Source organism: Sminthopsis crassicaudata, chromosome 2, assembly GCF_048593235.1.
Source record: "Sminthopsis crassicaudata isolate SCR6 chromosome 2, ASM4859323v1, whole genome shotgun sequence".
NCBI lineage: Eukaryota > Metazoa > Chordata > Mammalia > Dasyuromorphia > Dasyuridae > Sminthopsis > Sminthopsis crassicaudata.
In genome coordinates, this window is record NC_133618.1 from 316,277,177 (window position 1) to 316,296,884 (window position 19,708).

The 19,708-nt window shown below is 35.6% G+C and overlaps 1 protein-coding gene across 4 annotated transcripts in view; it reads left to right on the plus strand.

Moving 5' to 3' along the window:
* ZFYVE1 (zinc finger FYVE-type containing 1) overlaps nt 1-19,708 on the plus strand; it is a 61,676-nt gene that overhangs the window by 23,112 nt on the left and 18,856 nt on the right. The window contains exons 2-3 of one of the 4 annotated variants that reach the window (XM_074290100.1): nt 11,747-12,251; nt 14,991-15,205. In XM_074290100.1, the coding sequence (XP_074146201.1) occupies nt 11,747-12,251; nt 14,991-15,205 (720 nt within the window). Of the gene's footprint in view, nt 1-11,746; nt 12,252-14,990; nt 15,206-18,069; nt 18,293-18,789; nt 19,364-19,708 lie in introns of those variants that run through there. The other 3 variants (XM_074290103.1, XM_074290104.1, XM_074290106.1) reach the window with 3 other exon arrangements.

The window sequence follows — 19,708 nt, forward strand, 5'->3', positions numbered from 1 at the left end:
ACAGAAAGCAGGAGAATGCTATATATTGTGGTCCACACTCAGTTCCCACAGGCCTCTCTCTGGGTGTAGATGACTCTCTTCATCACTGAACAATTGGAATTGGTTTGAATCATCTCATTGTTGAAGAGAGCTACGTCCATCAGAATTGATCATCGTAAAATATTGCTATTGCTGTGTACAATGATCTCCTGATTCTGCTCATTTCACTTAGCATCAGTTCATGTAAGTCTCTCCAGGCTTCTCTGAAATCATCCTGCTGGTCATTTCTTAGAGAACAATAATATTCCATAATATTCATATATCACAATTTATTCAGTCATTCTCCAGTTGATGGGCATCCATTCAGTTTCCAATTTCTAGTCACTATGAAAAGGGCTGTCACAAACATATGGGTCCCTTTCCTCTCTTTAAGATCTCTTTGGGATGTAGCCCAGTAGTAACACTGCTAGCTCAAAGAGTATGCACAGTTTGATAACTTTTTGAGCATAGTTCCAACTTTCTCTCCAGAATGGTTGGATCCATTCACAGCTCCACCAACAATGTATCAGTGTCCCAGTTTTCCCACATCCCCTCCAACATTAGTCATTTTCTTTTCCTGTCATCTTAGACAATCTGACAGGTGTGTAGTAATACCTCAGAGTTGTCTTAACTTGCATTTCTTTGATCAGTAATGATGTGGAGCACCTTTTCATATTGGTTTCATAAATTCATAAATGGTTTCATTTCTTCATTTGAAAATTGTCTGTTCATATCCTTTTACCATTTATCAATGGCTTGATATTGGAGAAGGGCTTGAATTCTTATAAATTTGAGTTAATTCTCTATATATTTTAGAAATAGGCCTTTATCAGAATCTTTGCATGTAAAAATGTTTTTCCAGTTTATTGCTTCTCTTCCAATCTTGTCTGCATTAGTTTTGTTTGTACAAAAAACTTTTTAACTTAATATGATCAAAATTATTTATTTTGTGATCAATAATGATTTTTAGTTGTTCTTTGGTCACAAATTCCTTCCTCATCCACATGTTTGAGAGATAAGCTATCCTATCTATGTTCTTCTAATTTTTTTATGTTATCATTCTTTATGTCTATATCATGAATCCATTTTGACCTTATCTTGGTATACAGTATCAGTTGTGAGTCAGTGCCTAGTTTCTGCCATACTAGTTTCCAATTTTCCCAGAAGTTTTTGTCAACTAGTGAATTCTTATTCCAAAATCTGGGATCTTTGGGTTTGTCAAATACTAGATTACTATAGTCATTGACTATTTTGTTCTGAGAAAGTAACCTATTCCGCTGATCACCTAGTCTGTTTCTTAGCCAGTACCAAATGGTTTTGATGACCACTGTCTTATAGCTTTAGGTCTGGTACAGCTAGGCCACCTTCATTAAAACTTTTTTTTCATTAATTCCCTTGAAATTCTTGACCTTTTCTTCTTCCAGATGAATTTTGTTATTTTTTTCTAGGTCAATATAATAGTTTCTTGGGAGTTTGATTGGCATAGCACTAAATAAATAGATTACTTATTATATTGTCATCTTTATTACATTCACTCGACCTATCCAAGAGCACTAGATATTTTTTCCAATTGTTTAGAGCTGACTTTTTGTGTATAAAGTGTTCTATAGTTCCTGACTTCCCCTTAGCAGATAGATTCCCAAATATTTTATTTCATTGACAGTTATTTTAAATGGAATTTCTCTTTGTATCTCTTGCTGTTGGATTTTGTTAGTGAAGTATAAAAATGCTGATTTATGTGGATTTATTTTGTATCCTGCAACTTTACTAAAGTTGCAGATTACTTCTAATAGTTTTTGGTTGATTCTCTAGGATTCTCTAAGTATACTATCATATCATCTGCAAAGAGTGATAATTTGGTTTCTATATTACCTATTCTAATTCTTTTAATCTCTTTTACTTCTCTTTTTGCCAAAGCTAGCAATACAATATTGAATAGTAATAGTGATAGTAGGCAACCTTGTTTCACCCTTGATCTTACTGGGAATGGTGGTTGCTAATGGTTTTAAATAGATGCTACTGACTATTTTAAAGAAAAGTCCATTCATTCCTATACTCTCAAGTGTTTTTAATAGGAATGGATGTTGGATTTTATCAAATGCTTTTTCTACATATATTGAGATAATCATATGGTTTTAGTTAATTTGGTTATTGACATAGTCAATTATGTTAATAGTTTTCCTAATATTGAACCAGTCCTGCATTCCTGCTATAAATCCTAATTGGTCATGATGTATTATCCTGGGGAAATGATCCCATAATCATGCTGTTATTGTGTAAAATATATTTCTGGTTCTACTTAGCATCAGTTTGTGTAAATCTTTCCAGGCCTTTCTAAAATTAGCTTGATCATTATTTTTTATAGAACAATAATAAGAATGTCAGTGTTTTTTAATCATAGAAGTATGGGTGATAGCAGAAATACCCCCTTTGTGTGACTGAGGTATTAGGTAATGACTGGATCCTAATGGAATTTGAGGAAATTGATGAATTAGAATATTTGGTGGAAAGATATCATTCTTTACAACAACATTGCCATGATCTGGCTTTCTGACACATGTTCAGACTCCTCTGTCTAGCTACTCATGGTCTTCCACAGTCTAGAACTATGTTAGGGTATAGTTTTTTATTTAGGTATCTGATAACACACACACACACACACACACACACACATTATGTTTTCAAATCTTGTAGTACTCATATTTTATCCATTGCTTATCACCTGTTATCAAACTTTTTATAAGATCAAGAATATAATGAAAAACATTACATAGCAATATTTACCCTAAAATACAACATAATTTAGCATTCTAAAAATACTTCATTACTGTAGGCAAAGCTTGCCTCTGTATTGTCCCTGTTTCCCCATCATTATACATACTATGGTAGGGATCTGCAGTAAGTGAGTGCCTTCTCCTTTGCTTGTATTTTCCATGTTGTTGACTGCAGGGTATCAAATATAAAATTTATACATATAGCAATAGTAGTAACATAATTCTACAAACTTTATGCCAACGTTAACCAAAAGATCCCAGATGCTGCTTCGTTTCCTTATAAGATGTAAATCATTCCCTATCTTTTAACCTTTTTTATGTCCGAGATCTGGATTACCACAGTAACAATTACATGATAACAATTCCATCTTGGCTTTTTCTGAATGTTTTGAGCCTTTGCTCCTATATCTCCCTCTCCCCCCCCCCCCAACATTTCATAGGGAGGGTTATCGATGGCATTTTATAATGATGTAAATATCTCATGGATGTTAAACTTCAATGTTTGGTGTCTAAATCTAATGAGTTGATATATCAGAATACCATGGAATTTAAAATAATACTGGATTAGAAGTCTCTAAGAGTATAGTATTTTCTCCTGATTATTTTTCCAATCCATAAACCATAAAGACTGTCTAAGTGCTATTCCGGTTTCTGGCCCCAGAATTTCATGGACTAGGGCACATTTCTAGTCTGTTTTTTTTTTTTTTTTCTTCTCTGTTGTCAAGAGGGGAGAGAGAAGCAATCTATATAAGATTTTGATGACTTCATCACTTATCTCTAGTATAGTGTCCTATAATTAGGGAGTCACTGCAGAGAATAGAAATGTCTAAATCAAATGGCTTCAGCAGGCATGAAGGATAAGGGTCTGGACCTGTGATTTAATTGATACAGGGAACTTTCAGTCTTGGAACCTCTTTCCAGTTCAGATTGGCACCTTCCCTGTGATGGAAGTCCTCAGAGGTTAAGTGACTTGCCCAAGTTGCATAGTCATGATGGGCCTTTGATCCAATTAAAGGAACTACCACTTTTATAGTGTTTCCCATCTTTATAACCTTAGAATTAAGCACTTCTCACCCTCACCTGTTCAGATGGCAAATCTTACTTTATTTCTCTACACTATAACAATTTGTTGTTGTTCAGTTATTTTAGTCTTGTCTGACTGACTGTGACCCTATTTGAGGTTTCTTGGCAGAGATAATAGTTTGCTAATTCCCTCTCCAACACATTTAACAGATGAGGAAACAGGCAACCAGGATGAAGTGACTTGCCCAGTATCTGAGGCTAGATTGGAACTCAGATCTTCCTGACCCAAAGCTTCCCACTATATCCACCACTATATCTGCACCACCCAAATGCCTTCAGTATAATAATTAGTATTTATATAAAGCTTTAATGTTTACGTTAAATCAATTTAGGAACCAAGAACATCTATACCACCTTAACCATAAAGAACAGAGGTGGTCTTGCTATCACAAGTGTTTCATTTTTAGGATTAAAAACTGACATCATTCTCTACTTGATTATGGTCATTCTACTCTTCCTGTGCATTAATCACTTTATCTCTTTTTCTGCCTTCTCTTTTCCCTAAACTACTTCCTCCAACTTCTTTGTTTGCCATTTCCTTTTCTGTTACTACATTCTTTCATACCTCAGTACTTTCTCAGTTAGTTTGCCCTGGTCTGATTTCATCTTCCTCTCTTTTCATTCTCAACTTTAAAAGTGACCTTCCTAAAATATAGTTCTAACCAAGTCACCCCCTATTTAATAAGCTCTGGTGGCTCGTTAGTACTCTAGGATCAAAAAATTTAAAAATCAGATTAAAAGGGGAAAAAAAAAAAAAAAAGGTGAAAATACTGTGCTTTGATTCTTTTTCCCTCTGAATGTGGATGGCATTTTGCATCACAAGTCTATTGAAATTGATATAGATTTTTATTACTTGACTTCGTGCCTGGAGTGCTCTCCCTCATCATCTTTTACATCATTTGGCATCTCAGCTAAGACCCATGACCCCCTTGGTATAAGAAGTCTCTTCTCTGGCCACCCTCAATGCTTCCTTCCTTCTGAGATTACTTAAAGTTTTATTTGTATGTAGTGTGTTGTCTTGCCCATTATATTGTGAGCTCCTTGAGAAGGTTCTTTTTTCCTTTTCTTTGGTTTTTGAGTTCTCAGCACAGTGCTTGTTGACTTGTTTACTTCTCTTCGTGGAACCACCCCTTGATCCCACATGCATTTCCTCTGACCAAAGGAGACACTAAATCATATGATTCAGAGCATAAATTGCTGCTGTGATATGCCTTCTTGACCTTGTAAGTCTTGGTTTTCCTAAAAATTTTAAATCTTAAATGGACCTATATAGCATTCCAGAATGCCAACTGTTGGAATCTGAGTCAGTGTGTAAAAAAAAGCTCATTTTATTCTGTGTTGCCAGGTCTGTTCTTGAATTTATCTAGGGATAAAGTGAGATCACTTACTTGGTACCTTGTTAGCCCTTATTTTTGCTAGTGTGTGGTGGGTGAGGGAATGCAGAGCCAGATCCTGAGGTGTTTTAGGACCTTAGAGATCATCTAATCTAGATCCCTTGATAGTTAAGAAAACTGAAAGCAAAATCAAGGTTAAATAACTTGCCCCTGGTCTCTCAGAAAGCTAAGAAATAAAACTCAGATCCTTTTAACTACAAATCTCTTGTTAGACTTTCTTTGTACCATGAGACTCTCTAGCCATCACTCTCTTCTCCCTTCTCCCCCACACTGAAACATGAAATATGGCTGTTCTTGGGAGATATTGCCATATCCGGAGTTTCAGGGGTGTTTATATGTATTGGCAGAGCTGATGTATTTGGCTGTTGATGTGGCAAGACTGGATCCTAGTTAATTGTATGTTGTAATTTTGTATTCTATACTTTGTATGATTTCTTCAAGTCTGATCTGTTCACGGGGGATCCATTGGGTATGGCTGTCTGGGCAGATTGCTTCTATTTTACATTGTATAAATGTGCTACCCTTGTACTATTTTTCTTTTGTTGGGACATTTTTAGGGGAAGCTAATGAGGGACACATGGTTAAATGGGACTTCCAGCCATGAAACACTCAAGTATTTATTAAGTACCTTTTATATGACACTGTGCCTAGGTATTAGGACCAAAATTCAACGAATGATACAATTATATTTTAATGGAGAAGACAACAAATACAATTGTTAAATATGTACTGAAATACAAATCAATAAATACAAGGTAGTTTCAGAGGTAAAGTACTAGGAAATTGGGGGCCAAGAAAGGTTTCATAAGAAGGTATTGCTTGAGATGTAATTTGAAGGGAGAGGGGGATTCTAGGAAAATGAAGTGAAGAAATAGTTCATCTCAGCTATTGAGGATACCCAGTGAAAAGACCTATGACAGGAAATGCAATGTGAGCAATAGAGAGGACAGTTTGTTTGGTTCCCTTACTAGTACAGGAGGGGAGTTGATGATCAATGAGGCTGAAAAGGTAGATTTGGGTCAACTTGTAAAGTTGCTTTAGAACTTGTAAAGGGCTTTAAAAGATAAACCAAGGAGTTTATATTTGATTTTAAAAGCAATAGAAGAAACCAGTGGAGTAAATTGAGTAGGGAAATGACATGGTCAGATCTGTATTAAGAGCTCCATTAAGTTATTGCAGTAACTAATATGAGAGGGACTTTAGAATGATAGGTATATGAGTAGAGGGAAAGGATCAGATGTGAGAAATGTAGCACTTACCTTCCAGGGCTGCTGTCAAGATAAAAAGGAATATTTCTAGAGTATTTTACAAACACTAAAGTGCTACAGAAGTTCTAATTATTGTGTTATAGAAATATAAATGTAGGATTTCCCAACTGATCAATATATGGCGTGAGAGTGAAACTTCATAATTCCAAGTTTATAAATCTGGAAAGCAAGAAAAATTGTGGTTCCTTCAATAGAAATAAGATTGGGAGAGAGGATGAGTGTGATCTGGATCAGGGTGGGTGGTGGGTGAGCAGAGATAATAAAGTCTGTTTTGGACATGTTAATTTGAAATGTCTCTAAGACATCCAATTTGTGATGTGAAATTAAACCTCAGGAGATTGAAAGGGCTGGATAGTCAGATCTGGGAGTCATCAGCATAGAAATAATTTAAACCTATGGGACATGATAAGGTCCCGAGAGAAAGAATGTAGAGAGAAAAGACAAAGGGGCCTGTGACAGAGCCTTGTGAAATATACCCACAGTAAGGAGGTGTGATCTGCACAGTGCTGAAGCAGCAGAGTACACTGAGTAGACAGATAGGGGGAAAACCAAATAAGAATGGCTAGAGTACTTGACCTGAAATCAAAGACCTGAATTCAGTACTAGCTTCAGACATTTAGGAGGTATGTGACCATGCTAAGTCACTTCCTCTGTCTCAGTTTCTTTAATTGTAAAATGGGATTCATAATATGTCCCTCCCACAGTAATTACAAGGATCAAAAGGGAAAATATTTGTAAAATTCTTTACACAGTGCCTGGCACTGCTTAAGAAATGCTTATTTCCTTCCATGTCATGAAAGCCCAGGGAAAAAGAATATGTAGATAGTGAAGATTATCTGCAGTGACATACAAAACTGGTGGAGAAGGATGAGGCTTGAGAAGGGACCATCAAGATTTGCAAATCGAATGGTAAATTTTGAAAGGGTTAGTTTCATTGTACTAGACTCAGAGGTGAGAAAGCATATTGTCAAGGGTTGAGAAGTGAGTAGAGGAAGTGGAAGTAGTTAGTGTAAATAGTTTTTTTTTGTTTTGTTTTGTTTTGTTTTTTGTTTTTTGTTTTTTTTTTGTTTTTAGGAGTTTGGTTGAGATAGGAAGGGGAGATAGGATGATATCAAAAAAAGGTCCTCCTCAAAAGTTCTGTCTCAACTTTATCTCTCCAGTTTTTTATTCTTGAGCCTGCTAGTTTCAGATCAGTTAACTGAATTCAATTTATGGATCAGTATATATTGTCTGTTAGATCTAGAATTTGTTATGTCTTACTACAAAATGAACAGCATTGAGGTCAACCCATAGGGACCATTTCCTTTCCCCTTTATTTTGAATTGTGACTAGAGGATGGTAGCTGTTCATTTTTGAGTGACTCTGACATTTTGGACATCTGTAAACCCTAAATTATCCCCATTCTTCTGATTATTAGATCAGAGAGCTTCCTGCAGTGATCCATAGGATCTATGTAGTAGTCTGCCAAGGATTCATTACTAGGACGTGTGGTTTACTGTCCTATTGAGGTGAGGTATAACCAAGTAACTGATATATCATTTGATAATAGTGTGTTTATATTTTGCCTTCTCTATAAAGGAGCTGTCATTTCTCAATTCAACTTTGGCAACTCTGGTTTCACAGTTATTATACGTCATCATTTAACCTTTTGTTTACCTGTAGGATCCAATAACAAACTACCAGTTGCCTTTTGCAGTTTTTTAAAAGTTTTTGAATTTATGAAAATGTGACTTTCCCCTCCTACTTTCCTCATTTCTCAGTGAAAAATAAAACCCTTATAGCAAATATGTATAGTCAAGAAAAAAAAAACCTGCTCACATTGGCTGTGTTCAGAAAAATGTATGTCTTAATCTGCACTTTTGAGTCCATCACTTTTCTAATGGGAGATGATTAGAAAGTTGTCATCAACACTAGTCCCCTGAAATTGTAGTTGGTCATTATCTTTTAAAGTTGTTTGTCTTTATAATATTGTTATGGTTTACATTGTTCTTTTGGATCTGTTCACTTTCCAGCTTTCACTGAAACACCATCCCTTTCATAATTTTTAACTTTTTTCTTTTTCTTTTGGTTCCATATTCTTTGCCCTTTCCCCCCCCCTTCCTTATCATTGAAAAAGCAATAAATATGTGTGTGTGTGTGTGTGTGTGTGTGTATGTGTATGTGTGTGTGTATCCTTTTTACTTTCTTCAGCATAGTAGTATTCCATTCCATTCATATATAACTTAGATGGGTACTGCCTCAGATTCTATTTCTTTGCTACAGAAAAGAAAGCTGCTATACATATTTTTGTCCATATGGGTCCATTTCCTCTTTCTTTGATCTCTTATCAGTTACTTCTTAAAAGATATATACTACCCAGTGACCTCTGGCATTGTCTTGCCCCCCAAACCCATTGGTCAATCTTGCCTGTTACCTGTGAAAGACTTCCAGAGCTACATTAAATTCTAGTTTGACACAGATCTTAAATGTTATGCTTTTATCTGAACAAGCACCTAAAGACAAGACTATCTGAATTGTAGCCTTTACCTTGTAGAAAACAAATGTGGAAGCAGGAATACATCCCTTGATTTGGAATCAGAAAGTCTTAGATGCAATAATTTAATCTGATCTTCAGTTTCCTCATCTGAAAAACCTATAGTACCTAAATAACATAAGTTTTGAAGTTGAAGTGAGATTAAAGTGCTTTGCAAACTTTTATTGCTGCTGTGATTTTTGTTCCTTAGACAGTCCCCACTGAAAGAATGACTTTCCTTATTCAGTAAATCCTTATTAGGAGCTGAAGAATGTACTGTTGTCAGAACTTAAGCCAATCAGCCATTGAGGTTTTTTTTTTTTTTCTTTTCCTTAAATTTGGGTCAGTGGAATGGGATGTAGCAGTTTAAGACTAGGGGGAATATCTTACCTATGCTGACATCTTCTGGGCCTTGTAACTTGTAATTCTGGGTTAACAGTCTACATTTAGTCCCTTAGGATCTGAGGCTCTGAGTTTATACAGACTGTACTTGAGTATTAATGAATACCTCAGTGTGATATATGAGCTGTGCCTCACTTGACTGTGTTTTAATAGATCAAGTTATGGATAATTTGGGTGTTCACATATACCCTTGGGGGGAAGTACAATAAATGTGTATTGCTTCCAGATGAGGACATACTGCTTCTAGAGACCTGAATATATTGTGACTAAGAAGAATGCATGAGTCTGGTTTGTTTCTACACGTCCTAGAGGACATCTTTATTTGTTAGGATTTGACTGAAGAAACCGTTGGTAACCCCTGTCCTGTCTTCGGTTACCAAAGAAGAGAACTGAATGGCCTTTTTTCCCTGCAGTTCTTTGATGACTGCAATTATATGTCTTAGTCTCCACTAGGAGATGATCCTGTTTTTTGTTTACATTTTTTGAAAGCTCATCATCTGTCAACAAGTATTTGTTAAGTGCTTTTATTGCCTGCCAATCACCATGCTAAATTCTCAGGATGTAAAGGAAAAAGATAATCCCAACTCTCAAGTGTTAAAATTTTCAGGGGGAGACAACATATGACGAGGTACATAAAAGTATATACAGAAGAGATGATAATTTCTAAAGAAAAATATGCTAACAGGTGGGATAGGACTAGGAAGGCCTCCTACAGAATTGGCAGAAGTACTATCAGCTTTTTCTTCACCTTGCCAATCAGGATAGCTATTATATTTTGGGTTAAGCATATATTTTAATATATATAACATATATTGGATTGTTTGCCATCTAAGGGAGGGGAGTTGAGGGAAGGAGGGGAAAATCTGAAATACAAAACTATGCAAGAGTCAGTGTTGAAAAATTATCTGTGCACATGTTTTGAAAATAAAAAGCTTTTTAAAAATATTTTGGGTTAAGGAACAATATGGAGATTGTGTCAGTTATTCAATATATGTATTTCTGTATTATATCTGAGGTTTGTACATGGTGCAGGCTGGGACCCACTGACCTTATCCCTTGCCTCTTTATGTAGAGGCATTTGATGGCACAGTGGATGGAATGCTGGACTTGGAATTAGGAAGATCTGAGTTCAAATTTAGCCTCTGACATTTAGTACTTGTATAACCTTGAGCAAGTCACTTAAGTTCTTTTTGCTTCTGTTTTCTTTAGTTTGAGGTGCTATAATATCTTATAGCTTTTATTGAGGTTTGAAAGAAATTTGTACAAGTGCTTAGCAGAGGGCGTGGCACATAGTAGGTGCTATCTAAATGCTTATTCCCTATTCCCCCTCTTGATTTTTCTCTCTCTCCCCCCTCCCCCCATAGATTTTCTCTAGCCATTTGTAATGGATAGATTGCGCTTGATGGCTCTATTTTTGATTGGATGGGTAGTCAGCAAAACTGGATCACACCTGAGTATAGGTTAAAAATAGCAGGGAAATTGTTATATCCAAATTATCTGAACCTTCCAAATCTTCCCTTCCTGCCTCTATTCCACATCTCAAGAGTCAAGCCCATGCCACTTTCTGATTTGACTTGGAATGTAGAAACTGACATGCTAGGTATTAACTTTTTTCTGTGTTATTGGCCTTAAGTTCTCTCTGGGCCGGTTTTTCTGCTGCCTCAACTAGCCCTTGACACCTCTTCTGGGATTCTTGCAAAATTAACATGTGCCTCTTTAATCCTGCCTAAGTCAATTTACCCTCTTTCCCTTAGAGTTGGCTGAGAGTAGGGAGCAACAGACACACCCTTAAATCCTTGGATTCTTTTCATTTCTAGTGATTGTGGCCATTTTATGTCCCTTTTTTTCCCTGTCCATAAGAATTGAATGACTTAAACTAGATTAATCTAGGAGTCAGCTGAAATATTGAATTGATGAAATCCAATGCCTAGTTAATAATAGCTAAACTTTAAAATAGTTTTTCTTTATCACAATCCTTTGAGATAGGCTAATTTAAGTATTGTCCCCATTTTTCAGATGAAAATTGAAACTTTTAGAAGTGAAATGATCAATTCATCATATAATTTATACATGGATAATGTCATTGATCTTCAAGACCAATTACTGTATCAACAGTTTCTTCAGGAGAGTCAGAGTAGTATTGAATAGTGATTATATGATAACAGTTGCTGTTGATGACTTTTACTCAGTTTTTTCTCTCCTCTTAAATGGCTGATGAGCTGCTTTAGTTTATTAAGTGCTGATTCTTTTTGTTTATTTCTAGCCATTTCATGTTTTATTATCTTGTTTTATAAGGTAATCAATGAAGAAGACTTTATTAAGAAACTGGACTGCAAACCTGACCAACATCTGAAGGTGGTTTCCATTTTTGGAAATACTGGGGATGGAAAGTCTCATACCCTTAACCATACTTTTTTCTATGGCCGTGAGGTCTTCAAAACATCCCCAGCACAGGAGTCCTGCACAGTGGGGGTTTGGGCAGCATATGACCCAGTCCACAAAGTGGCGGTGGTAGATACAGAAGGGCTTCTGGGAGCTACTGTCAACCTAAGCCAGAGGACACGACTACTGCTCAAGGTTCTAGCCATCTCTGATCTGGTCATCTATCGGACTCATGCTGACAGGCTGCATAATGACCTGTTCAAGTTCCTTGGAGATGCTTCAGAAGCCTACCTGAAACACTTTACTAAGGAGCTCAAGGCTACTTCTGCCCGCTGTGGTTTAGATGTCCCTTTATCTACTCTGGGTCCTGCGGTCATCATTTTCCATGAAACAGTACATACCCAACTGTTGGGTTCTGGTGAGTAATTACAGATGCATATTGATCTTACCTAAATAAAAGAGAAAAAATGTAGTTATTAGTTTGCTAGTATTTTCTTGGTATTTTTTTTCTCCCATATATAATGGGCATAGTAAATGTTGGCTGATTTTCTTCCCTTTCCTCAAAAGAAGGAATAAAAGATGATGTGGAAGAGAAACTTTTTAAACAAAAATCTTAGGGATTTGATTGGTTTGTTTGTTTTTTTTCCCCAAGTAATTTACCTAACTATCTTATATAAAAAATGCTCAATTTGAAGTCAGAAAATTTGATTTTGAATAATGAGATTGCCTATTTCCTGTGCCTCCTTGGATCACTTACTTTTCTCTATTCTTATTTATAAAGTGAGTGGGATAAGACTAGATTACTGTTTCTTAAATTTTTTGATCTCAGAATCTTTTAACTCTCTTAAAAATTAATTAGGGACCCCAATGTGGCTTGAACATATAAGGATTTACGGTATTGGAAATTAAGATTCATAAAATTTTAAAATATTAACTTATTTAAAAACAATTCATTATGTGGAAAAATAAATATCATTTTTTATGAAAATATCTTTTTCAAAACAAAAAAGTGATGAGTAGTATTGATTTATATTTTTTTGCGAATCTGTCTAATGTCTGGCTAAATAAGACAGTTGGATTCTCATCTCTGTTTCTGCATTCAATCTATTGCAATATGTTGTTTTGGTTTGAAGTATATGAAGAAAATCCAGCTTCACACAGATATTTAACTAATAAAGGGAAGAACATTTTAATTTTTTATTTAAAATTTTTTAACAGCTTTTTATTTTCAAAATATATGTAAAGGTAGTTTTCAATATTCACCCTTGCAAAACATGTGTTCCAAATTTTTCTTCCTCCCTTCTCCGCCCCCCTCCCTTAGATAGCAAGTAAGCCAATATGGGTTAAACATTTTGTAATTCTTGGAAGAACATTTTAATAGGCAAATAATGCCTTAGTATTGTGAAAATAGTTTTGATTTTTGGGAACTCAAAAGGGTCAGTTCCCAGATCACATAGTGAGTTAGCCAGACTAGATGATCATTAAGATTCCTTCTAGTTCTAAGTCCTTTGATCTATGTTAGTTTGCCTTGATCATGTTAGATCTTCATTTCTTTAATTGCATACTTCTTGAGGTGCTTTACCATTCTTGGTATCAAATATTTGTTACCATATTTTAAATAACAGTGAGAGAGTCTATTGTGGAGGTCTGTATGAATAATGCTATTAATATTAAATACTTGTCTTTTAAATTGATTAAGATAGGATAAGGATAAGAGCAGTTACTATTTCTGGAATTTTCACTATTATGGTGGGAAGTGGGAAAAGAGGGGGAAAGAAGCAAAACAAAAAAAGAAAAAAGTATCAAAGAAACATGACAAAAATAGAAGTAAATTCAGAAAAGAGACATGGGAAATGTATGTTGTATTTTTACTTTGTATCCTATACAATCCTCTTTTGTCTCATTTTTTGGTTGAAGGAAATGTTCATGTTTGCTGATGTTTTTCATACTAATAAAAAATTAAGTTAATGACTTTAAGGAACATTACCACCAATATATTACATAATCTATCCTTGTAATTTGGGAATTGGGAATAATTATTTGGTGATTGATAGCAGAACCTCATTACAAAATGGTTTTGTGTTTCATGGATTTAGACATATCATAGGTAATTAACTTCATTTAGTAAAAACTTGATATAAAATAATTATTATGTAGTATACTTTTGATTCCATCCTCTAATCTAGCATTACAAAGGGGTCAATTTCAAAGGTAACATGGTTCAAATATGTGTTCATCAAAGTTTTAATGGCAGGCCGGAAGTCTGGTGCGGGAGTGGGGATGCATATCTTCCTCTTTGTCAATTAAATACTCTAAATTAATATTTTACTCAAACCAGAGAGATCAGGAAGGAATAATATAAAATCAGTAGTATTTGTTTCAGGAAACTTGTATGAATAAAAGAAAGGAATTTCTTGGAAAATAGTAAGGTTGAGCAAAATGATTTTCATGATATTTTTCAGCTCTACAATTATGAATTTAAGAAAAGGAACAAGAGAGAAACAAGAGACTATTCTAAGATTTCTTCTGTGTATTAGAATATTGTAATTTAATCTTCAGGGCTTTGGGAAAGAGGTTCATTGCTACCTTTGGGTCTGTAGTTGAACCATCTTTCTATGTCACCATTAAGTATTTTGCATTATCAAGAATTCTTTATAGAAATATGAGAATAGAATAGACAAGTTTTAGATAGGGAATAGCACTGAGGAAAAACATGATTTGATTTGTCACCTCTTTTATTATATATGATTTCTACTTCTTTTTTACTTGATATAGTTTTCGTTCTAGGCTTGGAGGTAAATGAATGATCTCCATTTTCTAAATGATACAGGCTAAAATTATTGGCGGGCCTATTCTGTACTGATATCCTGCTTTGCTTCATTTTACTTTCTGGCTTCTGATTAGCTATGAGAGAAACAGGGATTTAAGGCCCATTGCATGTGTGTAATACTGCTTGTGTTGTTCCTTTAAAAAATCAAAAGGGCATATAAGAAAAAAATAGCTAAGGATAGTTAAGAGAGATTTCCTTTTCTGTCTTGCTGATAACTTCCTTTATGAACTTAAGGAAGATGCTAATCCTAATAGTCATTTCAGTTTATCAAAAAGTTCTTTTTAAAAACCTGTTTGCTCATGAACCTGGATTTGTGTGCCTTCACAGATCACCCCTCTGAGGTGCCTGAGAAGCTGATCCAGGACCGGTTTCGGAAGCTGGGTCGATTCCCTGAAGCTTTCAGTTCCATCCACTACAAAGGAACGAGGACTTACAATCCCCCTACAGATTTCTCTGGGCTCAGGCGGGCCTTGGAGCAGCAGCTGGAGAACAACACCACCCGTTCTCCCAGGCACCCAGGGGTCATCTACAAAGCACTAAAGGTCAGTGGGTTCCGAATGACCAGTACTCATTAAGTTCCTAGTATTTATTTTCTAGGGCAGCTATTGGGAAAGAATTGGGTAGTTGGATACATTAGCAAAATCCAACAGATAGCAGCACTCCTTCCTTTGCTTCAGAAGAGATAGTAGATGAAAATCGAGAGCTACACAATTTGGGAAAAAGTGTAAGAAGCCTAGACATTTTAAGAACAGGAAAAGGAGATTCAATTCTGAACTGTGCTGCTAGCCCCCTTTCATCAGGTCCCTTATCCTCTATCTCAAGTAGCTTTAATCCTTTTAAAGAATCTTTTTATATTGCAAATTAATTTATATTATAGAACTTATGATGTAATTTCAAATCATGATTGATATAACATCTCTCACTTGGACAGTCTGTAGCTTAGATTTAGTTCTTGCCTTCCAAAATTAAGACTAGTATTCTAACTATACCTATGTGGAAAGCTCATAATTTGAGCTGTCATTTGTGAATATAAAATGAGATATCATTTGTGAAACATCCACATACATATCAATACCTCAAAATCATTTGGTCTTGAAAATTAAAAAAAAACATTGATAATTAGTCAATTGGCCTTCTCTGCTATGAGAAAAAACAATGAAACTTTGGTGCAACAAAGGAATGGCTCCTCAAGGTCATAATGATTGGAAAAGTAGCAATTTCTATATTTTTAAGGCACCTAATATAATTCTCATATCTACTACTTTGTTTTACATATGTGCATACAGGTTACTCTTCTCTCCCTCTTTCTTCTCTCTCCCTAATACCTGCCCCAAATAACTTCATACATACCTGACAAATATTCCTGGATCCATTTTAGTTAGATCTCTCCCTCTAATCAAGGGACACTGTTGCGTTGAGGAGACTTTTAAGTCTCTGAAATCTCTTCCAGTCTTATTTACTAGCCATATTTAAGAATAGGGGCAATTGCTGAGGTCTCTCAGGCTTAAGATGTATAAAAGATGTTTGAATAGTTGTGTGAGTACAAGAACTCTGACCAAATTGTAGTTATGATAATCCTTGTTTTCCTAATGACATAACGGTTTCTTGCTGAAGTGGTGGCATATGATATTGAATGATTGATTTTAACAGAGTTGTTGGGGCTCTTTTTCACCAATGATGTGGTTTATTAAAATTTATAAATCTTTGAAATATTCTGTAAAAAAAATAGTTTAGGACTGTTCTTCAAATTGGGATTTAAAAGAGCAACACAGTTATTGTTAGAAAAGCATAGCTTAATGTTTGTTGAATTTGTCAAGGTGACTACTGGAGGTTAAAATTAGATCCAGGGGGATTATTAGATTATAGTTCCTTTTCCTGATTCCTAGCTATCCCCATCAAATCTCTTTAATTTTGCTAACTTCTTCCTTTTTCCATGTCAGTCTGTTGCCTCCTCAACTTTTCATTAGTGTATTTAGTAAACTTTGAGAGATAGATACTCATGTCATAATAGAATTTTCAAAATCTGAGTGTTTGAATATAATTTGAGGATAAGTTTTAGAAATAATAGTCTCATTTGGTGAGTGACCCCTAATTCAGAATTGTGACAGTGAATCTCAGATCTCTTAGGGGTTCACATGCTGTGAACTCTAATGGTTTTGCCAGTATCCTGAATATTTTTTTCATTTCCCTTATATTCCTTCCTAATGTAGGTTAACCTCTTAAATATTTTTAAAAAGAGAATTGCAGGGGCAGCTAGGTGGTGCAGTGGATAGAGCATCAGCCCTGAAGTCAGGAAGACTAGAGTTCAAATCTGGCCTCAGACACTTAATACTTCCTAGCTGTGTGACCCTGGGCAAGTCACTTAACCTCAATTGCCTCAGCGGGGGGGAAAAAATTGCATTTAAAATCATTGACATCCTCCTACCTCTGTTCTGCATTGGAATTCAAAACCACCAAGGGCCATATTTCATCTCTTATTAGAAAAGAAGGATAGCTATGGAAAAAATGCATTAGTAGGAAGAATAATTAACTTGTAGCTTGCTTTTACAGTCAACTCCTTTCCGTATATTGCATTATTAAAATACATCCAGAAGCAGTTTCCTTTGTCTTTTGTGGGCCTTTTAATAATCTCCTTATCACCCAGCAAGAATCTTGGTATTACTTCCTTTAGTGAAATTTCTTTCTGTCCAGCTAGAGTCTATGTCTCCTCCTATTTTTCATATGTTTTACTTGTTTTATGCTTTCTGCCCTTGTTGTTGGCAGGAACTGCCTCAGCAGAAATATATTCTAGCAGAGTTGGCAAATTGTTAATGGCAGAGGACAAATTCGGTACTATTAGAACTAGGTTATCAGTACCAGAATCCTAAGGCTTTTAGCGTGCAAAATCACTTTGATAGTAAAGATGAAGTAATTGAGGCCCAAAAGGGTGAAGTTATTTGCTCAAGTTAGTACTAGCTTATACATTGGGTAAATGACAGAGGTAGAAGAGATTAAGTCCTGGAATCCAGGACTTTTGACCGAAGAGAAATCTAATGGACTTTCTGTTATACTATAAAGAAAGTCCAGGCTGCTGCTGTGTAATTGAGGCAATCATTTAAAAATTAATACTGGCTTTATATGACATCATCCTTCCTTAGGCTAGCAAATAAAGAGAAATCTTTGGCTCTCAAATTCCATCATGAGATATTTACCGAGTGTCTGTTTAATCATTATTGGGTCAAGGAGGGAAATGAGGGAGAGTCAAACTTTATCTTAAGATTTACTGTCTAAAACTCCAATTTTGAAATAGGAAATGTATTGCATGTTCTTGTTTAGTGCTAGCCATGGGGGTACAATAGAGAAAAAGCCGTGTTGTTGCCAGGACGACTGAGTTCAGGATCATTTGGTCTCTAAGCAACCATTCCAGACATGTTACAAATGCTTTTCCAAGGTTTTTTTCAGAAGGGAGACCCTTCCCTGACTTTCTCCTCCAAACTTGGGACCTTGGGAGGAGGAGAACCCAAGAAACTTAGGAATGATGTGAAATCTGGAATCTTGGATGGGGAGCAAGTTTGGATCATGTGGTATTATCTACATTGGAAAAGAAAATTCAGTTTGCAGTTGAGGGAGGACAACTTTCATTCACTCTGGTACTTATTAAATTCCCTAATATTTTTCTCCTTTGGGTCAGATAAACCAGCTGAAGCATGGCAATACTGTTAAACAGGGGTCCTTAAACTACGGCCCATGGGCCAAATGTGGCCTGATGAGGACGTTTATGGGGCCCCGCCGAGTTATGGCAAAATCATACTGGAAGTTCGACCTAAATTCGCGTTAGCAACACACACTTTTGGCACTGGGCTGAGGCGGCGGAGACAGAGTGTGAGGCGCTCCAACAGTCTGAGGGACAGTGAACTGGCTCCCTATTTAAAAAATTTGAGGACCACTGCTGTTAAACATCATCTAGTTCTTCAATGACCATAGGAAAATATTGATTACCTTACCCACTTTCCAGAAGATGATCCTCAGGAAATACTCTGCAATCAGTATCTGAAGTAAAATCTGGTTTGCTTTGGATGCAGCCTGCCTTCTTCTGTGATGTCATAAGGAATTGTTGCCTTAGCAAAGATAAAGCTAGGAGAAACATGTTGGTGGAAATGACAGTGATTTTTATGAGTTTACTTCATAGGAAATTAACTTGTAAAATGAGCCCAGAAATTTAGAATGATCTAGGAAATCCAGTGTCATCACCCTTTCTTAAATAAAAAGGGGTAGACCAGCAAGTATTTGAAGCAAAGATGATTCTTGAACTTTCATTGCTATTGAGTCACGATTTTCCCTTCCATTAAATTTATACTTAAAATTTTCCAAAGTAAAATTCCATAACAAATGATATGATTGGTGGAGCAAGTACATAGTTTTCCTGGGTTATCATTTAGTAATGTTCTCTAAAGATTTCTTCAAAAGTTAATATTTCTAAGATTCTCTCTACAGTGAAAGTTATGATACTTATCCAGATTCCCAGCTGGCTTCATCTACAGGAAACTGGCTTTTCTAGTGTTGTTTAAGAGTTATACAGGGCTCAGCACTCCAATCCCCAAATAATATCTTAAATTCTGAAATTTCACATTTGTTTTTCTTTTGGGTTTTGACCAGAGAGCTCCCTAATGTGATGCAAATCCTACCAGCTTCTGGATACAATTTTAAGGACAAGACTTCAAGTATTGATGCCTTTCTTAATTTTCCAGTTCTCTTCCTTATTTAGGGAGTATTCTTTCCTTCTAATCTTGAGATGCAATTTTTCGTACTTTTCTCATGTACTTGTATTAATTTTTTTGTAAGTATAAATATGTGCCTTACAACTATTAGCTTATTGGAGGTACTCCCTTTTATTTGTGTTTGTATCTTTCCTATGCTTGCTAGCTTGCCTAATTGATGCATGTTGAATGAATGGATGAAAATTCCTGTAAACTGTAACATTTTAAGAGATTACAGTTAAGGTTCTTTAATGGGAATTAGAATTTAAAGTTGGTGGGGAAAGGAAAAGGTCTATCATTAAAATTACC